This window comes from Ostrinia nubilalis, chromosome 28, assembly GCF_963855985.1.
Source record: "Ostrinia nubilalis chromosome 28, ilOstNubi1.1, whole genome shotgun sequence".
Classification (NCBI taxonomy): domain Eukaryota; kingdom Metazoa; phylum Arthropoda; class Insecta; order Lepidoptera; family Crambidae; genus Ostrinia; species Ostrinia nubilalis.
This window is the reverse complement of record NC_087115.1, coordinates 5,392,999-5,420,642: the sequence shown is the minus strand read 5'-3', so window position 1 is coordinate 5,420,642 and position 27,644 is coordinate 5,392,999. Positions and strand designations below refer to the sequence as shown.

General features: G+C 40.8%; 1 protein-coding gene and 1 long non-coding RNA gene across 3 annotated transcripts in view; one reads left to right on the top strand and one right to left on the bottom strand.

The window, feature by feature from the left end:
• Positions 1-6: 6 nt before the first annotated feature.
• LOC135085295 (gelsolin-like) lies at positions 7-26,722 on the bottom strand. 2 transcript variants are annotated; one of them, XM_063980073.1, is made up of 11 exons: positions 26,656-26,722; positions 20,059-20,135; positions 9,802-9,876; positions 5,289-5,481; positions 4,631-4,746; positions 3,755-3,932; positions 2,889-2,989; positions 2,197-2,313; positions 1,557-1,625; positions 965-1,027; positions 7-661 (listed from the first exon to the last, which is right to left on the bottom strand). In XM_063980073.1, the coding sequence occupies exons 2-11, from the start codon at positions 20,128-20,130 to the stop codon at positions 590-592; spliced, it is 1,056 nt and encodes a 351-aa protein (XP_063836143.1). In that variant the 5' UTR covers positions 20,131-20,135; positions 26,656-26,722; the 3' UTR covers positions 7-589. The 2 variants fall into 2 exon arrangements, with proteins under 2 accessions (XP_063836143.1, XP_063836144.1); XM_063980074.1 differs by having other exon boundaries at positions 26,639-26,683.
• LOC135085330 (uncharacterized) overlaps positions 20,198-27,644 on the top strand; it is a 271,536-nt gene continuing 264,089 nt past the window's right edge. Inside the window, exon 1 of the long non-coding RNA XR_010260076.1 lies at positions 20,198-20,594. This is a non-coding gene — a long non-coding RNA (uncharacterized LOC135085330). The remainder of the gene's footprint in view (positions 20,595-27,644) is intronic.

The following is a 27,644-nucleotide window of genomic DNA, read 5'->3' as shown; positions in this document are numbered from 1 at the left end:
GAAACGTAAGATTTTCATAATTTATTATGAAGTAATTGTTACACTTATAAAATATTATTTGGTTAAAATTAAATAAAAGTGACGTAGAAATAAAATATTCGAGCTATGCTCCAAATGCAAAATGCAGTGATATTTTGTGCTTGAATAAAAAAATTAAATTAATAGAGAAAATGACAGAAATAGCACAGATTAAGTACTTAAAAGTTTACCGTTCAGTGCTATGCTATTATGTGTATAGTGTCATCAAAATCCGTCAAGCATTTTTTGAGTAACAAACATAATATTATTATTTATACTCATAATAGATTAGCTTGTCTTGTCACACACTTAGGCTGAGTTGCACCACCTAACTTTAACCGTAACTTTAACGATAACCGGTGTTTTTTATGGAGTTTGATAGGTTTTTGATGTTTGTTTATGTTCAAAGTTCTCAAACTTCATACAAAAAACAGGTTTTGGTTATAGTTACGATTAAGTACTCAGCCTTAATAAGGATTTTTGTTTGGGACATGGTTCAGTTACTTTTTAATAAACTCGTGGTTATTATGTCATTTTCTCTCTACATTTAGCGTAGTAAATAAATATTACATTAATTCCAGTCTTCAAAATACTGCTTGAAGGCAGTCGGCTCGATCTCCTCAGGAACTTTGGACACGTGCACCTGAAAAAAAACATATTAAATTTAATCTTAAAAATAGATGGAATCACACAAGTTCTTATTTTATTTTTCTCTGCACGCGAGGTTGTACAAATGGCGGAGTTCAACTGTTCAAAGTGGTAGTCAAATAAAAAAGTAACATAAGACACCACAGACTTCAGACTTTTTATTGGCCAAAGTTTACGTACATTACACCGATTTGGTATCGGCCGATTCTTCATACAAATTAAAAACGATCAACTAACAGCCGATAAAAAGTATAGTAGACGGCTAGGTAAATTCTTATGTATATTTTTGTTAACTTACCCATGGGGGAAGGCTGTGTGCTTTCAGGTACTGCTGTGCTCTGTTCATGGCTTCAGCCTTTTCCTGTAGAAAATATAAAATGTGAGATCTCAACAAATTAAAAATAAATAATGTTTCCTTCTTTTTTCTGAAAGAAAATCTATGAGGTCCGAACCATTTATAGAGGGTATCGCTTTATGTATGGTTCAAACAAAAAGGATTAATTCTACTGCTTAAATGCAACAAAATTCCTTCAAAAACATCATCGAAATTCTCAAAATAAAAAAAACAGGACGTCCTCATAGTAATCAGCTGATTACTGATGACAATTTGGATGGGAATGATTTTTTTTGTTGTTAATTTTTAAATAAATCCTCTTTGTTTGATCCATATTGACACGGACACCCTATAGAGATTAATAATAAAATTATAAACTAAACGGTATTTTTTTATTAGAGTGGCCAAAAAACGGTGCAAAGCAGGCTAAAACAGGTACATTTACCCTACAATGGCGAGCACATTAAGCTAACATCGTGGCATCTCATTTTTTTGTAATAGATTCTATTTTTAAACGAAACTGTATAGTCTGATATTGTGTGGTCTTAAGACTTACTTTTTCATTGGAATTTCTTCCAACCCAGACGTATATGCCGCTGCTTCCAGTGTCCAAGATATAGCATTCCTGTAATACATAAAAACATTTATAATTAAGATGGTTTGTTTCAGCCAAATGAAGTCCACTGCTGTACAGACTGCCCGCATCCAGGTTCGTTCGTTCGTTTCAGCCGAATGACGTCCACTGCTGGACAAAGGCCTCCCCCAAGGATTTCCATAACGACCGGTCCTACGCTGACCGCATCCAGGCTCTTTTCGCGACCTTCATCAGATCGTCGGTCCACATAATGGGAGGCCTGCCCACGCTACAGCTCGTGGTTGTTACTTTATTCCGGAGGAATATAAACTTTATGGTTGTAGTATGGATTCCAAAAACGATTTGGTGTCTTACATTAATGCTGTCTATAGTCTGGTCCGCGAGCACGTAGAATTTTGTCCAATGACCCCTAGCTACCCATCCTTATCGCTCGCGCGTAATTATGTTGCTGTCGCGCTCGCACACTCACTGCGGGCGCCCGTCGCACAGTCGCGACACAGAAATATAATTACGCGCTAACGATAAGGATGGATTGGGTAGCTTGGGGTCATTGGACAAATTCTACGTGCTCACAGACCGGGCTTTACTTTTTACTACTTACCTTGCTGTTCAGCAGTTCTTTGGTGAACGGTTTGGACAGTTTCGTGATCTTCATGTTGCCAGTGCTGTCGGAGATCTCGCTGAGGGTCACTTCTTGGATGTTACCGCGTTCAAACTCCTGTTAAGATATAGTTAGGACATTATATTTTTATGTCATTCAAATGAAATTGTTCAAAAAATAAAACAAAACTATCAAACATAAAGCTTAACTTTCCGGTCAAGACTCTAATTAAGAAATTCTTGCCAAAAGTGTTATTTTGTAAAACCTACATTATTCGCGCGCGACAATCAATATTAGTGTGACATGAAGACGACCACTGTCTATTTCAATACAGTGAAAATTAGATAAGGCGCTCGTATGATATTAAAACCCCTAGACACAGAACCGAAAGCCATAATGCCTGTATATTAAAAAGAAATGAAGAAGAAAGAAATAAACTTTATTGATCACAGTAAGCACACATTATAAACATTAACAACACAAAACGAATATAGAAAATAATGGGCCACTGTGTCAATAGGCCCGCTCAGCATTTATCATGACATATTACGTATTTTCTACTATTTTAAAAGAGTGATCCGTCATTTTGATGCGAATAGAGTGGTGGACGTAAATAGGCGACGTGACCTTATCACATGAACCATAACCAAGTACCAAGATGATGATCAAAGTCAAAACCTGGTCATCCTCACCTCATCATCACCGCCTTCAGAGTCGTCAGACACCGAGTCCATGTCTCCGGATCCCAGGATCTCGAAGAATTTCTCCACGTCACCTTCGTTTGAGTACGGGTCTAAAAGTAAAAATAATAACTCTTTAAATAATAATTCATCTAGTCACAGTTAATTCTTGGAGAAAAGAAAGGGTACGAAGAATCACTCCGAAAAAACAACTATAGTCTGGTCTGCGAGCACGTAGAATTTTGTCCAATGACCCCAAGCTACCCATCCTTATTGCTCGCGCGTAATTATGTTGCTGTCGCGCTCGCACACTCACTGCGGGCGCCCGTCCCACAGTCGCGACAGCAATATAATTACGCGCGAGCGATAAGGATGGGTAGCTTGGGGTCATTGGACAAAATTCTACGTGCTCGCAGACCAGACTATAGTCGCCTTTGTTCTGGCACGATTGGGGACAGTTTTCTGCTTGGTCTGTTCTAAGTCTGATTGGCTAGCTACCACCATCTTACCTAAGACAGCATTGTTGTGTTTTGGCAGTTGGAGTCATTCCCAGCTTCTGGCCTAGGGACTGTACTGCTTTTAGGCGAGTTCTGTGAGATTTCCAGGGGGGCAGCTGATCACAAAGCTTCCCCGTTATGGATCAATAAAACGTAGGTACATATTAGGACGATGATACTCACCAAGTTCTCGAGTGGCGACCACGGGCTGGAAGACGGAGCGTGGGCAGGCCTCCTACTGGGTGGACCGACGATCTGGTAGGTAAAGGTCGCGGGAAGAGCCTGGATACGGGCAGCGCAGGAGTGCATTGTGGAAAACCTTGGAGGAGGCCTTTGTCCAGCAGTGGACGTCATTTGGCTGAAACGAACGAACGAACTCACCAATGATCTCAATATTCCCCCTGCCGCTATGGTCCTGGTCCCGGATTTGGTTGGCTACAGTGATGGCCTTCAGCCGCTCCACACTCTTGGCTTTTTCTCCGACGAACACGAAGATGTCATGGTCTACGTCCAGGATGAAGCAGTCGCCTTTGTTCATTGAGGATACTGATGCATCCACCTGGAGATAAAGAATTTGGAAGTTGGTGGGTTTGCTGCAATGCAAGGGCTACCTACCGCATTTGGCATGAAAAAGAACAGTATTTTTTTTAATAAGGGGCAAATAAAGATTATTAGCCCCTCGTACTAAGCTAAATCTGCTTGTATCAAGAGTGAGCTCACCACAATAGTCGAGCGGCGGCGGGGACCGAACCACGTTCCCCGGATCACGAGTCGGCCAGTCCGACCCCTTCACCGCTCGGCTATCGTAGCTTCTTTCTTCTAATTTATGTAGAAAGTTAGTTAAAAAGAATATTTGACATCGACCAGTGTGTATTGCTGTTGATGCCATACGGTGCGGAGATGTGGTTTTACTATAGGCCTCATAAGGTTACCTAAATTGTGATGGAGGGTGCCACGCTCAGAATTTCCCTGCGTGATCGAATCAATGAGGAGATCCGCAGGAAAATCAAAGAAAAAAAGGCCGCAGGCGATCATGGGCCGGAATACGTAGTGTGGGCAAGCCTTCCACTCGGTGGACCGACGATCTATTGAAGGTCACGGGAAGTGACGACCAGTCGGTGTGGAAATTCTTGGGTGAGGCCTTTGTCCAGCAATGGTCAGCCTTTCGCTGAATCCTTGGGGGAAGCTTTTACCCAGCAGTAGATATCCTTTGACTGAAGAGAGAGAGAGAGAGAGAGAGAGAGAGAGAGAACTCACCTGTCTCACTCTAACGTTCCTCTTGCCCTTGATCTGGAACAGTCGTTTTTCCACTCCCGCGTTGATGGTCACGTGGTTGAAGCCAGACGCGTGGCCTCCCTCTAAGTATCTGATGGCTGGAATAGAAAGTAAAAAGGGTAGTAAAAAAGTTGCCCATACGCTTGACCGATCAGAGGGCTTAGTGTGAGTTTACATCAAAGATCCTCACGAGTGAGCGCGTAAAAAAATAACATTAAATGTATGACGGATTGTACAGCGCCCCTAGCGGAAACTTTCAAGAACTAAACTCACGCTCACTAGTGGGGACGTTTGATGTAAACTCACATTAAGCCCTCAGATCAAAACCGAACTCAATGGCCCATTCCACGAGTGCTCAAGAAAGGTTATAGGAAGGAATGCGGGAGGAATGGCGACGGATTGTGGAGCTTGCCACCGAACCAGGTGTGACGACCACGACCACGATGCCAAGAGCGTAGCGACTACAAAGAAGAAGTAAAAGATTGGCTAAGTGCGTGTCGGACTCGCGCACTGAGGGATCCGTACGAACTTGTAGTTGCACAGTTAACTCGATCGGGTTTACAAACTGAATTTAAATGCTACTTACGTTTACTACATTTTCGTAAAAAGGATTATTTACCAAATGAAAAAAAGAAGTTACCTGGCTCAAAGTACCCCAAGAACTGCTTAGATTCATATCCTTGGGTTTCCCGGTGCTGGATGGCGGCACCATTGAACTTCTGATCGTCCATGTTGACAGACAAGATGGCCGCCGCACCGGCCTCATCCTGCGACGTCTTGGAACCCAGCCAGAAGTGGATGTCCCAGGAAAAACGGGGCGCGTCTCCAGTTGTCTGGAATGATAGATAGATGGATAGTAGGGATATTTATTTATTTATTTATTTGCACAATATCAAACTGTAATAACAATGTTTTTTAGTAGAGATCAAAATGTTCATTTGATTTACCACAAACACATAATTATAGAATCAGAAATGATGATGAATGTAGGAGAACCAGAGTGACTGACATAGCCCGCAGAATCGCTAAAATCAATATTGGCAATGGGCGGGGCACATATTAGCTCGTAGAGCTGATGGCCGCTGGGGCAGGAAAGTTCTTGAGTGGCGACCACGAGCCGGAAGACGTAGCGTGGGCAGGCCTCCCACTCGGTGGACCGACGATCTGGTGAGGGTCGCGGGAAGTGCCTGGATGCGAGCGGCGCAGGACCGGTCTTTGTGGAAATCCTTGGGGGAGGCCAGCAGTGGACGTCTTTCGGCTGAAACGAACGAACGAACGAACACATTATATGTAGAAAGAGGTAAAAATCAAAAGTGAACATCAATCGTTTTAGTTTAAAAATTTCCACTACTAGCAGTGTGGTTCCGGCGGAGTAAGAGGACGACCATAAATTCCTGTGGACTAAAGGAAGGCTTTTTCAAAGGCCAAATCCCCATTTGCCTTATGATTTCGAGAGGGTCATGCTCAGCTGTAGCCACACAAAGCCAAAAAGAACACGACGTGCTATTAATTTTAAGTTTGTGTTATTTTATTTTAAACTTTTGTCATCAAAATTTTGTAATAACTTATAACAAGTCCCAGTTAAAGAAGGTTATTTTCTTACTGCGTGTTTGTTTGAAAAATATAGAGATTTTTTAACACTCTGCATGTATCATACGGGCTTGATAATTACAGGTACGTAGGAAGTATGAATTGATGATTGGTCTATGCGTAATGTAGTAGGTACGATTGTACCAGATGTGGGTATCTATTCATAGATTCACATTTCCTCAGTCATATGACTCTAGTTTGAGTCAGAAATACTTCAGTAGTTTGTAAACTTCCTTAGATTTGGAATTGAACAAATGGAAAATGCAGCATTTTCCATTTTCTACCATTTTCCTTTTCCACGGCAAACGTTTCGAGATCCTCCATTACTGGGTCCCGCAAAACTGAACTTGTGTGTTAACACCATAGTATCCCGTTATTGGCAGGTACGGTATTTTGCAAAAAATATGCAGGAAGCTGCTATTGGGAACAGTTCTTTGAAACAATGCTTGTAATTAATCAAGAATTATGTTTTTACAGGTCCAGTTTGATGAAAAAACCGAATAGCAAATAAGACTTGAAAAAATTAGGGAATATTACAGTTGTTGACACTCTTGGACTAGTTTGGACTATTTTATTGTTTACAAATCACATATACCTCTATGAGGTAGCAATGTAACATTCTGAACATCTTGTACCTACTACCCTTTTTGTTGGAACTTATGTATCATTGCGAAGTGAATAAATGAATATGAATATGAATATGAATATGAATAGTTCTAGTTCCCACCGCTGCAACTCCTGTGTAGCCAGGATCTACAGCTCGACCGCTAATTGCCTAACCAGTGATGGCCAAGTTTGTCCCGGGGAAAGCTAAACTGTCATTGGACCCGCAACGAAATTATTCAGAAGAACATAGGTGTTGATACCCCTAGTATTTTTTTTTTCAATATAAAGCAACTAACAATATTAATTTACAGTCGATTTAAATCCAAAATGAGTGTTTTTTTTTTAAGATTTACTGTTTTTTTACTGGCGAAAATGGTGTCAAATATTGGTACCAGATGCATCATAAGGAAGCGTACCCTCTAACAGAAGCTGGTAGATAATAAAATAATCATTTCACATCGTTTTCAAAATAGTTCGACCGCGTTTGGACGTTTGCCAAACACTTTAATGTGGTTCATCCAAACTATCTTTGATGTTTCGAATTAAATTTATGGAGAGATTGTTTATTTAAGTTTTAGTATCCAATTTGATGATTAAGTTTAATAATAATATGTAGATGACACAAACGAAATTAATTGACGCACTTTTTATGAGCTGTCAAAACAGTTCATCATTTAGGTAAATAACTAATCCCACCAAAAACATTCTGTAAAAAACTAGCCAAGTCTCGATGGAGCTGCTTGTTTATCTCTAAAAAGTAATGAAATCTAGACAAAGTCGTGCCAAGTCTATGGTTCCTTACTGCGATTTCTTTATTATTATAGTTAATGTTGTGTGACTTGGCCGTTGAAAGGTACAAAACGAGGTGCTCCATGACACCATTGCACCAATCTGTCGCTAGAACCGCTACCCATTGACGATGGAAAATTGCCACTTGGAAAACTTTGATTCAACAATAACCAGTCAATTTTAGGTTTAATAAAGCTGCGTAGGTATTTCAATAATACTTATGTATGATTATCTTAAAATAAAGATTGTTCAACGGCCAAGTCACACACAACATTAACTATAATAATAAAGAAATCGCAGTAAGGAACCATAGACTTGGCACGACTTTGTCTAGATTTCATTACTTTTTAGAGATAAACAAGCAGCTCCATCGAGACTTGGCTAGTTTTTTACAGAATGTTTTTGGTGGGATTTCACTTCTTTTTGTAGAACGTGGCAAAATTATTTAACGTCGTCGTTTTATCGTCATTTTTTTACGATATTAAACACAAATAAACTCAACGACCTTTAAAATGGACAACGAATCAGAATTGTCACCGCTTGCTAGTGCTAGCGCCATCTAGCGGTGAGCGATACAGGCTAACACCACGGTGCCGGAGTAGTATTGATTATGAATGTGGTGTTACTCCAGATCTTCGATTTTCCTAGTTTTTATAGTTTTCCCTTTATGTGGCCATTAAAACCTAACTCTGTACCAAATTTCAGCTCTCTGAGTTTATGGGAAGTAGTAGTTCTATTTTGATGATCATCAGTGAGTGAGTGAGTGTCGTAAATGCGAAACTTTGCTTTCGCTTAACTTCGGAACTAAATGACCTACAGACTTGAAATTTTGGATTTTAAGTATGTGATTATAGCTTACTAGATGACGAAAATTTCTGCGTTGTGGTCTTATCCAGAGGTTCTCAAATAGGGGTCTGAAAATGCGGTGAAATGGTTCCAGTAAAGGATGGTACGGCAGTGTTTGCTTCGCGCTCGACTTGGCGGGGGCACTGCCGTGCCCCCAGATGATTCATAATTCGTTATCTGATAAAAACATTATTTAGTTAATTAATAGTTCTCACTATTTATTGGTTTAAAAATATCTGATAAGTTAAATGCGAGACTAAAATTGAGTATTAGAGATTTTTTTACGAGTATCCTTATGATACACATAACGGGTAACATGGAAAGCATTGAGGCCTATGTTCAGCAGTGAACGTCCTATAGCTGAGATGATGATGATGATGATGATGATGATCCTTATGATAAACCTGGTAAAGGTAGCAGGAAGGCGCTGGACGCAGGCCGCTACTAACCGTGCGATGTTGAAGTCAATGGGGGAGGCCTATGTTCAGCAGTGGACATCCTATGGCTGAAATGATGATGATGATGATGATGATCCTTATGATGTCGTAGCGAGTGTAAACCAAATCCTCCATTTGCCTCTGGTAAATTAGAGGGTCGTACTCCTGCAGTGGAGACTATATGATCTGATGATGATGATGATGATCCATAAGATGAGGTTGTTAACAACACAAATTATTTCATCATTTCAGCCATAGGACGTCCACTGCTGAACATAGGCCTCCCCCAATGACTTCCACATCGCACGGATGGCTTGCATCCAGCAACAACAAATTAATTGGTAGCAAGCAACTGGCTCTCTTCGTACAGTGCATTGTGTTTTAACTGTTGATGAAATAAATAAACAATGACAAAGTGAAGCGTTGTTTGTTGTCATAACAGAAGATAACAAATATTACGTCATTGATGATAATGTCAAATCATAATTAGACCCTTTTCAGGGTATTTAACACGTCCCAAATTCAGCTTGCCCTACCACTTCGGGACAACATTATGGGCTGGTTGGTGCTGAGAAGTGGCGAAAGAAACGAAGTCACCTTCGTCAGCCTATTAATAAAATTAAATAGTTGACAATGACATTAATAATTAATTCCAAAACACAATGGAGAAGGCCTGCATCTGATGGAAAGTGAAGATCAGGCCGAAGGTGGAAGCGAGCTTCACCCGAATCCTCAACCACGGAGGAACTGGCTATCGAAACAAACTCTATCAACCAAAAACAAAAAAGGTGTAGGACAATCTTCCACTTGTCTCTGGTAGAGAGGGTCGTGGTCCTGCAGTGGAGACTAAATGAGCTGATGATGATGATGATGATGACGACTAACCTTTAGTACGATGTACGAGTCTCCCGTGTAGAAGTTGCCATACTGGTGTTTTGGGACTGGCACTGGCTCCATATCCTGAAACAGAATATTTAGATTTTAATAATTTGAAAGTAGAAAAATAACTCTTTCTACTGCTTGTCGTGTCGATAACAGACCTACAATCAGCCCAAAACTCCGCCACAAGAGTGGCGTTGTCAGTAGCCTTCATTAAATCTTCCTGCGTGCAGTTGTTTGGGCACGCAGGGCACGACATCATTTGTGCTTCGTCGACTGGGGAACAAAACCACACTTGCACTTCAACACTTGACAATAATTAGCATGACATTTTAACAATATTTTTCCATTTTAATAATTCAATAATTCTATCTTTATTTTATAATTATCGAAACGTTTAATAATGACATTTCCACCAAACTCAATGTGTACATTAATTCCTTTTGAAGCTATTAAGATCGTCGTTCTGTCTCCTTCCTAAAGTTACTGTGCCCTAACTGGGTCCACATTGTATAACTGCCTGAATTGTAAGACCTAATGTGAATGCTAATGTGGTTATGCAATAAACGATTGAGTATTGAGTATTGAGTAAATTTGAGCCATTCAAGAATCCCTTTACTCTTTTAAAAGTTTATACGAGTAATTTACATTCCAGTGTAGGATTCTAGATAGGGGTGAGTTTCCGGCAAAGTAGTAAGTAGATCACCTACGCTTTTCCCGTGTCCGTCGTATGGGCTTATTCCCACCCCTGATCCTGGATCCAGCATTACTGGATTCCGCAAATCTGGATTGCCGTGGGAACGAACACTTTAATCCGGGCCTGTTCAAGGTGACAGTTAATAGGCACTTACAGGGCAGATGTAGATAAGTACCATCCTAGATTGCATTAACATCAGGTACGATTGTTGCAATCAAAAACCTACCTTGTTCGTATTTTTAAGTCAAGAAAAAACGTTGGATAGTTTTTATCTCGTCTTTTTAAAGCGGGACGCGGGTGATACAGTTTTTATAGGACAACCGATATTCGCGGGTGATTTTAAATTAATACATTATAGGAAATCATCCATCACACTATCTACTTCTGTGACCTTCAACACAATAAGCGAGTAGTAATAAAGTTCCTCTGTTTCCGTGACCTTGACCTTGGCGTGTCCGGCGAACCGTGGATAGGGATGGGCAACGTGGATAATCGATTCTTTTGTCGATACTTCAGCTGGAACCATTATAGACTAAAGGCTAGCGTCCACATGTCGGTATCGTACGCATCGGACGTATCGCACGCAACGGATCGTAGTATTATTTATATAGACACTCATAATAAGTGCGTCCACCTGTCCGCATCGTACGCATCGCACATCCAATACGATGTGTGTTGTACGATGCGTCCGTTGCGTACGATACCGACAAGTGGACACCTAGCTTTAGCGGGAAAATGAAGCGTCATAGTCAATGTTGGCGGTATCGTTTTGTTTTTAAAATTTTATGTTGAGATAGTAATGGTGCATGAGGCAATTGAAACAAAACAGTGCAATATCACTTTAAATTCTCTCAAGAATTCTAATTCTATTCTTTGTTTGACAAAAACACGTGATGGACGGACAACCGTTTCAAATTAATGCATTGTTTGTTTGACCAAAATGTGTTTAGATTTACTAAAACGATTGCCTGTAATGAAGAAAATGTAGTAGAACCAACGTAGAACTTATATTTTTCCGTTTACTTTGATTATTTCTCTTAGTCATAAAGCATTATACCTAGCTCATGAAAATAAGCTTCAGAATTTTTATACATGCCTTGAGATTTGAATAGGACCACTCCCACTCTCCGTGGATGTCATAAGAAACGAAAGATAGGTAAGGGACAAATCAAACGGTAGGCCTCCCCTGTTAATTGTTATATTGTCCCAAATAATATCTATCTAGTCAAGGTGCTAAGTTTCTACCGCCATTTTTTGACAGCACCGCTCGAACTATTGCTTCGAAGTAGATTTTATTTTATTTTTTATTTTTCTTTATTCAGAAAACCACAGCTCTTTCTCTTCTCTTTATAATAATAATACAAACAGGTATTTTTGTTCTTACAGCCAATAATGGATTCTATATATTATTACAATATTCTTTAAATTAGATAGGGCAAGCTTTAATTGGGACGTGCATAAGTGCCCTGAAAATGGTCTTTTTTTTTATGCAGAAGAAGGCAGGTATTTGACTCCAATAGCACCTGATGTTAAATGAGATGCAGTCTAGGATGGTGTATACCTGCTCTGTAAGTGCCTATTCACTTTCGCCTTGAAGAGACTCGAATAAAGAATTTGATTTGTAATCTGTGTCTCTTCTAGTGATTTCAGTAAACCTATTAAGTTTACTGCTCTTATTACAAAGAGAAGTAATGTTCATCAATCTAAATAAATCAATCAACTATACCCAAGTTTAATCACCATTTTGATCTTTTATCAAACTTTATTTTAAATTTTCTGGGGTCGTCTGGCGTAAACTATAAATCAAACACCTCCCACTGTCTCCCGTGTCACAGGCAGATGTTTTATTTCAACTATAAATATAAATTCAACCGCTAGTGTCCAGTTTCTAAAAGTCACGATGCTAAAAATATAAGATTTCAGATTCGACCAGATTAGAGAGTCAAAAATAGGTTGCCAGGTAGAACACACATACATTGTGCTATTTTTTATAATAAGATTTTTTCTTTTCACTATTATAAGCAGTAAATTATATCTAAGACTCCCTGGGGTGCGGTCTACAAGTTTTTTCGTAAATTAAAATAACATCTATTTACAACAATTTTGAAGATTTTGTTATAAAAAGAATTCAATAGGTAATTTTGCCATAAATGATTAGTAAATTAGTGTTTTGCTGCTGTTCTTTAGTTCTTTACCCGGGTTGAATGGAAGTTTTTTTTTTTTTTTGAAGGGACGCGCGCTGGTAGCTTGAGGAGCTTTTCCAGCTTCACCGGGCAGAGTGGCGAGTACAGAAGGTACTCTAGCCGTTTGGCGATCGTCGGTGCGCGTTCCGACGAGGCCGAGTGTGGGCTTCGCGAAGCGAAGCCCAGGCTCGTCCGCGTCGGACGCAGACCGACGTTCGCGATCGGGCCGTATCGAGCGCATAAGGCGCCCGATCAGTGGCGAATCCAACTAGAGGGTTGCCCACCGCGGTGTTGGACCAAAGTCCAGCCTACGGCGGGCTCACTCTAGTGGGCCCGATCGAGGGGACTACGGACGCGGCCTGAGGACGCCACGGTAGGCTCGGACCTCGGCTCAGGCCGTGTCCGGGGGACGGATAGGGGAGAACCGGCCCGGTACATGTCTGTATCGTCCGAAATGGAAAGCATTTTTTTTATTTATTTTTTTATTATTACATCTCCATACTATTTGTATCTCATCTCAATAATATTGTGGCCAGACAATTAGTAATTTAAAGTAAAAAAAAAAGTACTTCTTGCAAAAAATAAATAAGTTTGTGAATTTTTATGACCATAAATGGTTGTATCTCTGTTTTGTGCACCAAATAAATAACTATAAAAAGTGTCAATTTTCACAGCGGTGCTCCACTAATTACGCCACAAGTCCACAACATATCGACAGTAGAGTATCGATAGCAACTCCCGCACATCCTTAGTGTGAGAACCAGACACCCGTAATGACTCTAACTTTTGTGTTTTTTAAGATGTCTAGACCGATACAGATTAGGTTTTGTCTCAGCAAGCAACCAAACTCACTGATTAAATTAATTTTAATCCGTAGTAAAATGTATTTCACGTAATATACAGGGTGGAAAAGATAAGTGATCTCACTCGATTATTTCTATACAAGATATCGAAAACTGATTACTGATCCTGAAAGTGCTTCACGAGCTCTATCAAATGATATCAATATAGGTTACAGAATATATCCGTAAATTCGATGTGTCCAGCTTCCATTCATTTAGTACAGCCACAGAGTCAATTGTTGTTAATGTCAATGCGAGCTAGGCAGTTAACATTCCAAATAATAGAATTACTTTATTCAGACTCCAGAGCCAAATGAAGACATGGTGACAATTGACGGTAAAACAAATACACCCTAAAGAAGGCGATTTAACGATTATCATTGCCCAAACAGCCACGTTTGGCACAACTCCAACCATAGATGTACAGCCATAGATCACACCATGACGCAATCCTATGGGGACGGTCCCCTAGTCTCCACTACTAGGGTTACCATAATAAGATAGCCCGATTCGACCAAACTTTTATCCGAGAATAACTCATGGCATAACCATAGCTGGGCACCGTTAATCAAATAGTTAACTTCGTTAATCGTTAAACCGTTAATAAAAAAATTAACTTTGTTAAACGTTAAAACGTATACATTTCACAATATTTAACGCAAGTTAACGTTAATCGTTAATTTATTTATTTATTTATTTTATTGGGCTATCAACATGAGATACAGTATTAAACACTCCGAAACAAAGTATTAATCCGTTAACACATGATAATAAAACGAAAGAAATAATTGTATGCAAGGTTTAAATAATTTCGAAAGCTTGTATCGCGCATGGAATTTATTCCTCTTTTTCAGGGTTCCGTAGTCCGGACAAGGAACCCTTATAGTTTCGATATGTCTGTCTGTCTGTCTGTCCGAGGTTTTGCTTGGAAACTGTTGGCACTAGGGATCTGTAATTTTGTGGAGCTATCTATATTAATCACGCCGACAAAACGGTAGAATAAAATTTTGAGAAAAAATGTTTTTAGGGTAGCTCCCCTACATGTAGTGAGGATGAATTTTTTTTTCATCTTCTACCCCATCGTGTGGGGTATCGTTGGATAGGTCTTTTAAAATGGCTTAGGGATTTCTAAGACTATTTTTCAATTTAAGGATCTGTTTGCAAATTATTAAAGTTTAATGTGCCAATTTTTGTTCGAGTAGGGCGTCAGCAGCAGCAGCAGCACCAGTTAAGATACATCAATTAGTTTGAGAGTAATAGTCATTTAACTCATGTATTACAAAATTTCTTAACTAGTGAAAATTCCTTAGAAGAAAATATGAAAAGTGACTGTAGATGAAGTAATTGCTTGCTTCTGAAATGTACTGGGTAACGACGGACCACTACGGAACTACACTGCGCGTGGCACGACACGCACTTAGCCAATTTTTTTTTGTTTGCGCTACAAGCTTTCGAAATTATTTGAACCTTGCATAAGTACAATTATTTTTTTCGTTTTAGTATAACTGCACTTCAGAATAAAAGCTTGTTTTTAAAAAGTTTTTTAATTATTATAATTTATTTTACACTTTTTAGTAGTATCTCAATCTCAGAGCCTTGGTTAAATTACAATAAGTGCTCGAAAAGACAAATCCAGCAAACCCAAACTCGATAAGTTTCCACCGTTTCGTTTAGGAATTCCTATGGCCACCTCCTGACTTATCATCAGGACCCTGGACATCATCTAGTACTAAAGTGCTCGAAAAGACAAATCCAACAAACCCAAATTCGATGCGATGCCGCCTTTTCATTTAGGAGTTCCTATGGCCACCTCATGACTCCATCATCAGACCAGCTTAATGGTACCATAACATTGCATTGTCATCGTACTTACATAAGTAGGTATACCAAATTTGAGATCAATCGGTTGGAGGAAAACTGGTCTTAAATTCAGTTGCAAGAGTTGTCCCACAAGTGTCGTTAATGATCTGGTTACAAAAACTGTTGTTTTGGGTTCTGGAAGTTCTGAAAGCCCGAACGTACTTGTCAGAACGCGTTTTTCTAGCGTTTTTCAGCGTGCTTTTGGTAAATAGTAGGTACTGGATTAACGATTAACGGACTTAGGATAATTTAGTTAAATTTTTTTTTAGTTAACTTAAAAGTTAATCCGTTAATAGAAATGTTAACTTCGTTAATTAACGATTAACGGATTAACGAGTTAATGCCCAGCTATGGGCATAACTGGCACATTGACAGTTTCAGTATGGGAAATGTGTCAAAACTGACAGTTTATGCTGAGATTAATATTTACTCTTGTTGGTCGAATCCACCCTAAGATGAATAAAAAGTACCAGGGCAACATAAAATAGGTGGGCTACGAGGAATAGTTTAGGGGCGCTTCATAAGGTGCACTTCAAAATGAGTGTACTTCGAGGAAGATATTAGAATCCCCATGGAGGTACCATGGGGACTCTAATACCCTAAACTTTTTCACGAATCGAAGAAACAAATACGAAAAAACGATGGAGCGAAGGTATTTCGCTAGGCCGCTACCAACCGTGCGATGTGGAAGTCATTGGGGGAGGCCTATGTTCAGCAGTGGACGTCCTGAGGCTAAAATGATGATGATGATGGAGGTATTTTGAACTGTCACATTTTACCAATTTGTCTACCGTTGGTAACCCTAGTTCCAACCAACCCTATAATGTTAAAAGCCGCTCTGAAGGCCAGACTACTCTAATAAACATTTTATTGATTGACAAAAGTGCCCTAATATAGGTCAATGTGTCGCTAAGTAAATAAAATGGATATGCTTGTCTATGGACTATGACTGTTGTTCTTTTGTATTTTTATGCCTTTCTCAGGTAAATTCGTAATGAATCTTTAGTTCTTAAGATCTTACTAAGCTGTTACTTCGATAGTGAGTGTAGTGGAAGTTTATAAAAATGAAAAGAGTGGACTGTATGAAATTAATTATCTATTCGGTATAAATTTACAATGTTATCGAGACCGTTTTGTGCAAAGTCGTTGAAGAGAGTGCGTCAGGATCGTCTTCTTAGATGTTCGCTCGCGAACCGAACATTGCTCGTTCGTTCGCCGAACGCTCGCCGCTCCCTCCGGTCACGCCGCCCGCGGGCAATGTCCGTGAGTAGACAAAGCTTTGCAGTCGAACCCTGCCCTTCTGATTTTTGTTGCGGCTACAATAACAGTTTAACTTGCCCCCGGGCCGGGACAAATTTGAACTTCACTGATTTAAATAAGAACTCATCTCATCATCATCTCATCGTAATGACCCGATAATTCTAGTTGGTATTTTTGATAGAAGAGCTCTAACCAGTGTGCGACAGAGGTACTGTAGCCACTGCGCACACCGTTGATTTTTCGTCGGCCGATAGTTTAGTCGGGCAGTTGATCAGTATAGGCATGTATGGGTGTGCGCACACTACGCCGATTCGATTTGGCCGATTCTTCATACAAATTAAAATCGGGCACAACTATCGGCCAACTAAAAATCAACGGTGTGCGCCTACTCTTACGAGTATTACAAGGATTATTTTTGTAGCGAATAAATAAATTATGTCTTATACACCGCTTGATTTATAGCGCATGTAATAAATCCCGTTTACAGCGTACGGTCCCAAAATAATACTGTGGTTGCTTATGTAATTTCCGAGTATCATGTTTAGTTCATCTTTTATTATTTCAACTCAACTGACTCTGAATTCGGCCGCAGTTTTTGGTTCAAAATCATCATCAGGTCATTTAGTCTCCACTGCGTCTGCAGGAGCACGACCCTAAGGGCCCTATCCCAGGCAATCCAGTTTTCCAGCAATGCAATATTCAGTACATAGGCCCTTTTCAGGGCACTTACACGTCCCAAATATACATTTGTACCACCACCACTTGCCCTACCACCACTTCGGGACAACATATGGGCTGGTGCTGAAAAGAAGTGGCGGAAGAAACTCAGTCACCTTTGTCAGACTGTCGTGTGAACACTGAACACACACTGTGTGGCTGAAATTTGAATTCCAAAGAATGGATAGGTTTTTTGCAGGACACAAAAGGGATGTTCGTGTAAATGATAATCCCACCAAAAACATTCTGTAAAAAACTAGCCAAGTCTCGATGGAGCTGCTTGTTTATCTCTAAAAAGTAATGAAATCTAGACAAAGTCGTGCCAAGTCTATGGTTCCTTACTGCGATTTCTTTATTATTATAGTTAATGTTGTGTGACTTTTCCGTTGAAGGGTGACAAAACCAGGTGCTCCATGACACCATTGCACCAATCTGTCGCCAGAACCGCTACCCATTGACGATGGAAAATTGCCACTTGGAAAACGTTGATTCAACAATAACCAGTCAAGTCGGCCGTTTGGTGTAGTGGTTCAGAACGGACTACTATGCCGAGAGGTCCCGGGTTCGATTCCCGGCCGGGCAGAAATTGAAATGATGAATTTTAATTTCTGTGACGGGTCTGGGTGTGACTATGTATAATATTTATGTATTTAAAAAAAAAAAAAAAAAAAAGTATATAAGTAGTATATCCGTCAAGCTAGCACCCATAACACAAGCATTAAGTTGCTTACTTTGGGGCTAGCTGGCGCTGTGTGAAATCGTCCAAAAGATTTATTTTATTATTATTTATATTATAATTGTAGGCTTAGTAAAGCTGCGTATTTATAATAATTATGTATGATTATCTTAATAAAGATTGTTCAACGGCCAAGTCACACAACATTAACTATAATAATAAAGAAATCGCAGTAAGGAACCATAGACTTGGCACGACTTTGTCTAGATTTCATTACTTTTTAGAGATAAACAAGCAGCTCCATCGAGACTTGGCTAGTTTTTTACAGAATGTTTTTGGTGGGATTTCACTTCTTTTTGTAGAACGTGGCAAAATTATTTAACGTCGTCGTTTTATCGACATTTTTTACGATATTAAACACAAATAAACTCAACGACCTTTAAAATGGACAACGAATCAGAATTGTTTTAATAACATAATCTTAGCGAACCTTACAATATAATAAACGAAATCAACGAAATGCAAATTACACAACATTCAACTTAATCGACGACTTTCTCTAGAAAGGAAAAAATCTGGACACCGCTTGCTAGTGCTAGCGCCATCTAGCGGTGAGCGATACAGGCGAACACCACGGTGCCGGAGTAGTATTGATTATGAATGTGGTGTTACTCCAGATCTTCGATTTTCCTAGTTTTTATAGTTTTCCCTTTATGTGGCCATTAAACCCTAACTCTGTACCAAATTTCAGCTCTCTGAGTTTATGGGAAGTACTAGTTCTATTTTGATGATCATCAGTGAGTGAGTGTCGTAAATGCGAAACTTTGCTTTCGCTTAACTTCGGAACTAAATGACCTACATACTTGAAATTTTGGATTTTAAGTATGTGATTATAGCTTACTAGATGACGAAAATTTCTGTGTTCTGGTCTTATCCAGAGGTTCTCAAATAGGGGCCTGAAAATGCGGCGAAATCGTTCCAGTAAAGGATGGTACGGCAGTGTTTGCTTCGCGCTCGACTTGGCGGGGGCACTGCCGTGCCCCCAGATATTAAAATACCTATTACTACTAAACGGGATCCTGAAAAACAGTTCCTGTAAAAAACAGGATGTCTCTGGGAAAAGAGCACGTCTCCACTGCAGGAGCACGACCCTGTCTAATTCACCAGAGGCATGGAGGATTTGTCCTACACTCCCCACGCTGGCCAGACGGGTTGGGGAGGCCTGATGTTCGCATATTTGTCCCTTAGTCGCCTCTTACGACATCCACGGGAAGAGTGGGAGGTCCTATAGCTCTCGATTAGTGTAGCCCCAATATCTATAAATACCATTATTTCAGATAATCGTTTACCTCATTTAAATACTAATTTGATATCGAAAACAACTCATTATTTATTTTTATCAATTTTGCGATAACCAACCGTTTTAAGTTTTAATCAACAGGGCACTGCTCATTATTACTAACAGCTTCCCTATAATTTTATCCAATTATAACTACAACTATCTATAGGAAAACATAAAACCTATTATTTTTTCGACAGAGTAGAATCACCACTGCAATTCTTCCCATGGATGTCGTACCACTTCAGCCATAGGACGTCCACTGCTGAACATAGGCCTCCCCCAATAATTACTATAATGCTGATCGGCCCGGCCCGGACACGCAAAAACTAGCTCATCTGAGAATGGCCGATAATACGCAGAACTGACGGCCGATGGGGCAGCAAGGTTCTGGAGTGAAGGCCACGTACCGGAAAGCGCAGCGTAGGACGTCCACTCAAAAGGTGGACCTCATAAAGGTAGCAGGAAGGCGCTGGATGCAGGCCGCTACCAACCGCGCGATATGGAAATCATTAGGGGAGGCCTATGTTCAGCAGTTGACGTCCTGTGGCTGAAATGATGATGATGATGAGAGTAGAATAGCACTACTCCAATTATTCCCATGGATGTTGTACCTCGTACTAATGCATAAAAGCCTTTGATACCCTTACATGATGATGATGGTGATAATGATGATGATGATCACTAACCTCGATCCTCCATATCTCCAGGCCGGCCTTTGCCCCAGCGTCTCTGAAAGCTACGTGTAGAATCGCCGACATTTTACCTGAAAATAAAATAAAAAACATTAAATAAAATACACAAAAAATTATATGCGATGATACAGTCAGCGTCAAATAGTTCGTGACACCCAAAGTAGATAATAAGTTCGCAACACGTCTTTGTTACAATGAGGGCTATCGTTTTTATACTTAACAGTTGGCACCCCTGGCGATTTACAGGACCTTACTCTACAGTGGCGCCATCTTGATGAGTGCAAATACGATAGTCCTCCTACCACTTTAGCGCTCACCAGTTGGTGCCACTGTCTTCGCGACTAGCAAGTGACAGGACCTTATTCTACAGTGGCGCCATCTTGATGAGTGCAAATGCGATAGTCCTCCTACCACTTTAGCGCTCACCAGTTGGTGCCACTGTCTTCGCTACTAGCAAGTGACAGGACCTTAGGTACTCTACAGTGGCGCTAACTGGTGAGCGCTAAAACGATAGCCCTCATTGGAATAAGGTTGTGTTGTCAACTTTTTGGTCAATATAGGCGTTTTATTTGACTAAAGTCGCTGACATAGCCCGACGGATTAGCAAGCTGAAGTGGCATGGGCAGGGCACATAGTACGCAGAACTGACGGCCGATGGGGCAGCAAGGTTCTGGAGTGGAGGCCGCGTACCGGAAAACGCAGCGTGGGACGTCCACCCCAAGGTGGACCGACGACATCATAAAGGTAGCAGGGAAGCGCTGGACGCAGGCCGCTACCAATCGATCAACATGGAAAGCATTGGGGGAGGCCTATGTTCAGCAGTGGACGTCCTATGGCTGAGATGATGATGATGATGATTTGACGCTGACTCTATGTATGTGATTAATCCCACATTATTTATTAGATAGATTTAGATCTCTCTCTTTTCTCTGCCTTCTGTCTCTATCTTTATTTTATTTCTCCTGACACATGTCTTTCTTGCCCCGGGACAAACTTGACCTTCACTGTTTGGGTTATTGGCGGTCAAGCTGTAGATACTGGCTACACAGGAGTTGCAGCGGTGGGAACGAGAGGTGGGAATAGCCCTGTCTCATGTCAATTACTGTCATCAGTTTTTGTCTCGTGTCTCTACGTCACTTTTAGTTGGTGGGAGAAGTGTCTTTGGGAAATCATGGAATTTACACCATAATCTGTTCTATATCTTATAGCTTATCTATTATCTCAAGACTCTCAAGTGTCTTTACTTAGAAGATATTTTTTACATGAGATATTTTTCGTTTGATTCTTCGTATATTCATGACGTTATAGCTAACTTATTACTTCTTACTAATATTATAAAACTGAAGAGTTTGTTTGTTTGAACGCGCTAATCTCAAGAACTACTGGTCCAATTTGAAAATCTTTTGTTAGATAGCACATTTATCGAGGAAGGCTTTTAGGCTATACATCAGCCTACAGCCAATAGGCCGGCGGAGCAGTAAACAAAAATGTTGCAAAAACTAGAAATATTATTTAAACTTTTTTCACGCGAAGTCGCGGGCACAACTAGTGAGATCATAAACCAAGTAAAAATAGATAATGAAAACTAAAATAAACACATTTTTATGTGTTCTATTCCGGTCTTGTTTTATAGGACAGTAAAAACCAACGAAACATCGGTCAAGTTCGAAGTCGAACTAAAAATTCGATCTATTTTGCTGTCCCAAAATAACTACGGGACTATTCTCACCTCTCGTTCCCACCACTGCAACTGCTGTGTTGCCAGGATCTACAGCTTGACCGCCACAAAAAAACCAACTAATGAAGGTCAAGTTTGTCCCGGGGGAAAGTTAAACTGTCATTGGACCCGCAACGAAATTAATCAGAAGTACCTACGTAGGAGGAGTTCGAAATTAAATTCCCAAAATATCAACCAATCTCTATCGCTTATTCAATAGTTAATTAAGTTGTCTATTATTATAAAGAGGAAAGGTTTGTTTGTTTGTATTGAATAAGCTCCAAAACTGCTGGACCGTTTTGAAAAATTCTTTCACCATTAGATTCCTAGGTACATTATTTGTGATGAACATGTTATTATGTCAAACGCTTAACTCTGCCTGAGGTATGACGGCACGGGAGAGGTGACATTGACAGCAACGCAGTCTTTTAGTCGGCCGATAGTTGGGCCCGATTCTAATGTATGAAGAATTTGCTTTTGCCCGCGACTTCACCCCAGGGCCGGATTAACCATCTCGGGGCCCCTAGGCACAGCTCATTTCGGGCCCCCCTTTTTTTTGTCGCGGTGGAACTGCTTTGCGCACCATCAGCACTCCCAAGGGACAGGGTGATGTGTGGGATCCCGGCGCCCTAAAAAGGGCGCTGCTCCATCCTGAAAAGGACGGGGTATGTATACCCACTAAAACCTCCGCGGCTTTCCGTCATCGCCCAAGTGGGGGTGTCGCGAGTATCCGGCCGTAGCCTTTGACTTCCGCGACACCTCACCTACACGGCGGACCCTACACGCCCCCCTTGTGGGGGTCCGACGGGAATGGCCCGAAACGCCAAGCCGTTCCCGTCAGACGGAGGTGACAATAAGGGTGCCCTCGCACCCCCGGCCTGCTGGCCGCCACCTGGGGGCGGAGTAGAACGGTCGTACAACCGCCTTCTCAACCCCATTCTCCGCCTGCGGAGCGATGACGCAAGAGGATCGTTCTTCCGCTCGCGCTCCGCTGCTTCCTTCTGAAGGAAGACCTCTTCGCAAAAGGAGGCGACCGCCTTCCAGCATCGTTCACTTCCCAGCATGGCGCTGACCAGGCTCGGAAGCGAAAGATCCCGGCCCATGACCGCAGTGAGGACACGGCGCTGCTCCTCCCAGCCTGTGTAGACCGCGAGGGTGTGCTGCACCGTGTCATCCACTGCGCCGCATTTGTGGCACAGCGGGAATTCCTCTCGCTCGATCCTATGCAGGTACGAACCGAAGCAGCCATGCCCGGTCAGCACCTGCGCCAGACGTGAGGAACCCGTGCGGTCGTTCCAACCATTGGTCCATAACAGGACAAGACCCCAGCTTCTAACTCCCAAGGAGGAGTACCAGCCAGGACGCACGCCGCAGCGTGCCCTACCGTGCGGTAGGTCCTTGCGACTTTCTGGGCTATGACCCGCCCGCTGGGACTTGGGCAGAAGGGCAGCATTCTCCCTCTTGTTGAGTGCGTCCGCCCAGATTGGGGCGCCATACAGCGCCATGCTCCTCAGAACGCCGGCATAAAGTCGACGACACCTTGTTTGTGGCACTCCCAAATTCGGGAGGAGCCATCTCAGTGCGCCGGCTGCCTTGAGGAGGCGTGGCGCTAGCCAGTTGAAGTGCGGGCTAAAATGCCACCTCCTGTCAAGCGTGAGGCCCAGATATTTCATCTGGCCTTTGACGTCAATCCAAACGTCCTCAACCACAATGTGGGCGTCGGGAGGGGCGCGCTGGCGAGGCCCCGGAAAGAATAGGGCCTCAGTCTTCTCCAGCGCGACTTTCAGGCCGAGGCGTTGTATTCTGCGAGCGACTACTTAATGTGCCGCCCGCCGACGCCAGCCGTGCCGCGGCCCCAAACTTCTTCCCCCGGGCAGTGACCAGTGTCATCCGCATAGCATATGACACTCATGCCCGCGAGAAGGACGCCCCGGAGAAGCCAGTTGAAGCCTAGGTTCCACAAGAGTGGACCGAGCACCGACCCCTGCGGAAACCCGCTGGCTACGCCGCGCCGTTTGAGCTATAAATAATAATAATAAATAAAAAATAAATAAATAAAAATCCTTAGACATTTTACACTGCGCTTCTAGTCCCAAACTAAGCAAAGCTTGTACTATGGGTACTAGACAACGGATATAAACATAATAATAATACTTTTTTTTTTTTGTAAATACATACTTATTATACATAGAAAACACCCAGTCCAATACAAACAAATATGTTCATGCACACAAATGTTTGTACTGTGCGGGAATCGAACCCGCTACCTCCAGAATAGTAGTCCGTTTCGAACCACTACACCAAACGGCCGACTAAAGCTGGCCGTCTCTGTTAACATACAGGACTTCGCGGTCCCGTAAGTAATCGGCCAGCAGCTCTCGAAGGTACTGAGGCACTCTGTGATGTTGAAGTGCCTAGAGTATGGTGGAATGAGGGATGGTATTGAAAGCGTTGGCTATATCGAATGATACAGCCAACACACCCTCACCTCTCTCCCTAGCCTACGCAGTAAAGCTTTTTAGCCCATCATGTAAACCAAAGCAGTAATGCCAACGTTACGAAAATGAATTAGGTTCCACAATATCGAAATATGACGATTGAATGTGTAAACCAAAATAAGGCGAAGTTTTGAGGTGGTTTGAGTTTTGTTGCATAAAAATAATCTTTTTTTTTTTTTCGGGATTTTTTAATCGGGAGTGCTGGGCCCCTGGTCATAGTGGGCCCCTAGGCACTGGCCTAAAGTGCCTTATGGATAATACGGCACTGCTTCACCCGCGTGAAATTTAGTTTGTCACAGATCGTCATAAATTATAGACTATATGTTATTCTGGGTTATAAACAATAATACTGTAAAGTTTCATCCAAATCTGTTCAGTAGTTTTTGCGTGAAAGAGTAACAAACATCTAGACATCCAAACCAATGTGTCTTCCATACCATGTCCATACTGATTAACAGCCCGACTAGGGTTGCCAGGTCCAAAAACACAAAAACCGGAATCTGTCCTTCATTTGGCCGGACATTTTACCCTAAGGGCTATTTTTCACCGGGACACCATGGCGGCGCAACCAGTCGCCGCTACCGACAAAATGTATACAGCTCTATAGAGAGTTACTCACCTGGTGTCCGTTTGGTTGCGCAAAGCTGCGCCGCCATGGTGTCCCGGTGAAATATAGCCCTAAAAGCAATTAGTGTCATAGCTCACGAGTGAATACCATCATCATCGGTTGCCAGTTGTTCGCTTCATATTCTGTGGCTCCACTTTCGCCTGGCGCGGCAGCCACATAAAAAGCCGGACAGGCCGGACAAGACCGTAAAAAGCCAAACATATTGGCTAAAGCCGGACACCTGGCAACCCTAACCGACCCAACTATCGGCCGACAAAAAGTTTAGGCTTATTTAAACATAGCTTTTTTTAGCACAAGTGAAACATGTATCACAACATGTAGTGACATAATATCTTGATAAGAGATAAGACGCAATGAATGAACCTTTTTAATAGCCTTTGAGTGCAGGCACGTTTACATTAGAGATGTCCTTGAGAACAATAATGTCGATAGTCGATAGTACAAATTAAACTGTCATTTCATAAAAACTCTTAAAAAAAACTCATTATTTTTGCAAGTAGGCTTTTAAAAAGCACTTTTTACGTCCCAGTATTAACCCTACCACTGCTTCGGGACAATAAATGGGCCAGTGCTGAGAAGAAGCAGCGCAAGAAATTCAGTCCTTTTCTTAGGTTGAATTTGACTGAATTTCTTGGACACTGTTGACTGTTGGACAAAGATTTCTCTCTCGGATTTCCACAAAAACCGGTCCCGCTGCTGTCCTATGGGACAAAAAATTTCGTCCCAATATTGTCCCGGGTTGGTAGGGACATTCTTGGCTTTCTAAGCTAATTATAAATTAATTAATTATTTAGGCACCACAACATTATCTAATTGTTTTTAATTACATAAGTGTGCTATAGAGACAGCCATTGCAGTAAGTAGCTTAATGATTCCCCAATTTTGTAATTAAAAGTCTATTATCAAATTAAATTAATTAAATTAGTAATAGTTCTATTTATGTAATTGGACACGTTTTTTCCTTTACACGTCAGCGTTGCGAAATTATTTTGTTTTGGAACTAGTTTTTTCCGCGGTTTTGTTCGAATTTTAGTCTGTCATAAAAAACTTCGTTTGAGCATCTCTCTTTAAAAAACCAGGCAAAAATTTTTTTTTTTAAATAACTGCTAATCCTCATAAATCACACAACAATTAGTGAAAACCGTAGGAAAATCCGTACAGTAGTTTTTGAGTTAGGAAAAGTGAAACCTAAAGTTGTAGTTTATCTGACAGATAAGTTTCTACTGTTGACAAATAAAAGACGTACGTAAACTTTTGTAAACACCACAACAAAACTATCACTTTTACTTACTCTTACATATTTGTTTGTATTGGACTGGTTTTTTCTGTAATTTAAGTATGTTTTTGTTTATATCCGTTGTCTAGTACCCATAGTACAAGCTTTGCTTAGTTTGGGACTAGAGGCGCAGTGTTAAATGTCCAAAGATATTTAACTATTTATTTAACTTAATTCAGAAACCGGCCAAAGACAGAAAAAATGACTAAGTATTTGTGAGTAATTACATCTTCACGAAGGATACAAAAACAATAATCGCAAAATTCTCACAATACAATGTCAAAGCGAACACTTTTCAACAAAAATCACTCACAAACACCACTATAATATATTTATCAACTCTCAAATACTCAATTTATCTCAAACATCTCTCAAATTACCCCAAAAATATAAACTTTGAGATCAAACAAGTAGGTAATTATTATTTACAGTACAAATAAACAAACAATACCTACGTATAAAATTCACTTACACAAACGTCTGTCCGTTCACACTACTGTTGTCAAACTGAATCTACGCTGTTTTGTAGGTTAGCCAGTGAGTCAATGTCTGTGGGGTGACCATGGTATCCGAAATATTTGTCTGGACATAGTTTACGAAAACAAAAATGCCAAGTAATAAAAGTCATATATGACTTTTACACGTCCCAGTTTGCTTTAATCCTACCACTGCTTCGGGACAATAAATAGGCCAGTGAGAAAAGACGCAGTGCAAGAAACTCAATCAATATTGTCAAGGTAATAAAAATTACATAAAGTAGGTGAAGTTCTAACGTAAAAAATTTTAACGTAAAATTCTAACGTGAAATAGACTCATAGACTATTTTCTATATCAGGAAATTTTCTTTCTGTTCGAGATCACTTAATTTATGTTCTCAAAACTGAAATACATAAAGTAAAAAGTTATAAAAAAGAAGTCCGCCTTATCACTGTTCTATGTGCATATAAGTTTAAAATAAATAAATAAATAAAATAAAAGTTTATATTCTGCAAATTCACTTTTATAAAGCACTTTTACACCTCAAGTAAATTACTGGATATTTAAGTATTATTATTTTTAAAATTATTACTAAACTATTTTAACTGTTAAGCTATTGGACCTGCAAAAAAATTACCAGAAGAACATTAAAGTTACACGCGCGTTGAACACTAATTTTAAAGTGACGTTTAGTATTTAAACTATTGTTCAACGCCTGTGTAACTTTTATTAGTAGGTAAGGGGGTTAATGTTAATACCAAGTCAGTTGAACCTGGCGGTAAATAGAAGCGTTTATGTTATTCTGTCCTAATAAAAATGCAATATCATAGCCACCCTAGCTCGCTAATTACCACATCGTGGGAGGAAAAAGATTACAGTTGGCAAACACGCGGAAAGTAGATCGCATAATGCATTATGATTGTATTATATTTATTTTATCATATCCCCAGTATCGTTTATTCGTTTCAGCCGAATGACGTCCAC

Excerpts from the sequence above, each read along its gene's own strand:
- LOC135085295 (XM_063980073.1), bottom strand. The coding sequence starts at position 20,130 with ATGTCGGCGATTCTACACGTAGCTTTCAGAGACGCTGGGGCAAAGGCC. Across the intron at positions 3,933-4,630 it reads GGAACGTTAGAGTGAGACAG|GTGGATGCATCAGTATCCTC; the intron begins GTGAGTTCTCTC and ends CTTTATCTCCAG. Across the intron at positions 1,626-2,196 it reads AAGAACTGCTGAACAGCAAG|GAATGCTATATCTTGGACAC; the intron begins GTAAGTAGTAAA and ends TATGTATTACAG.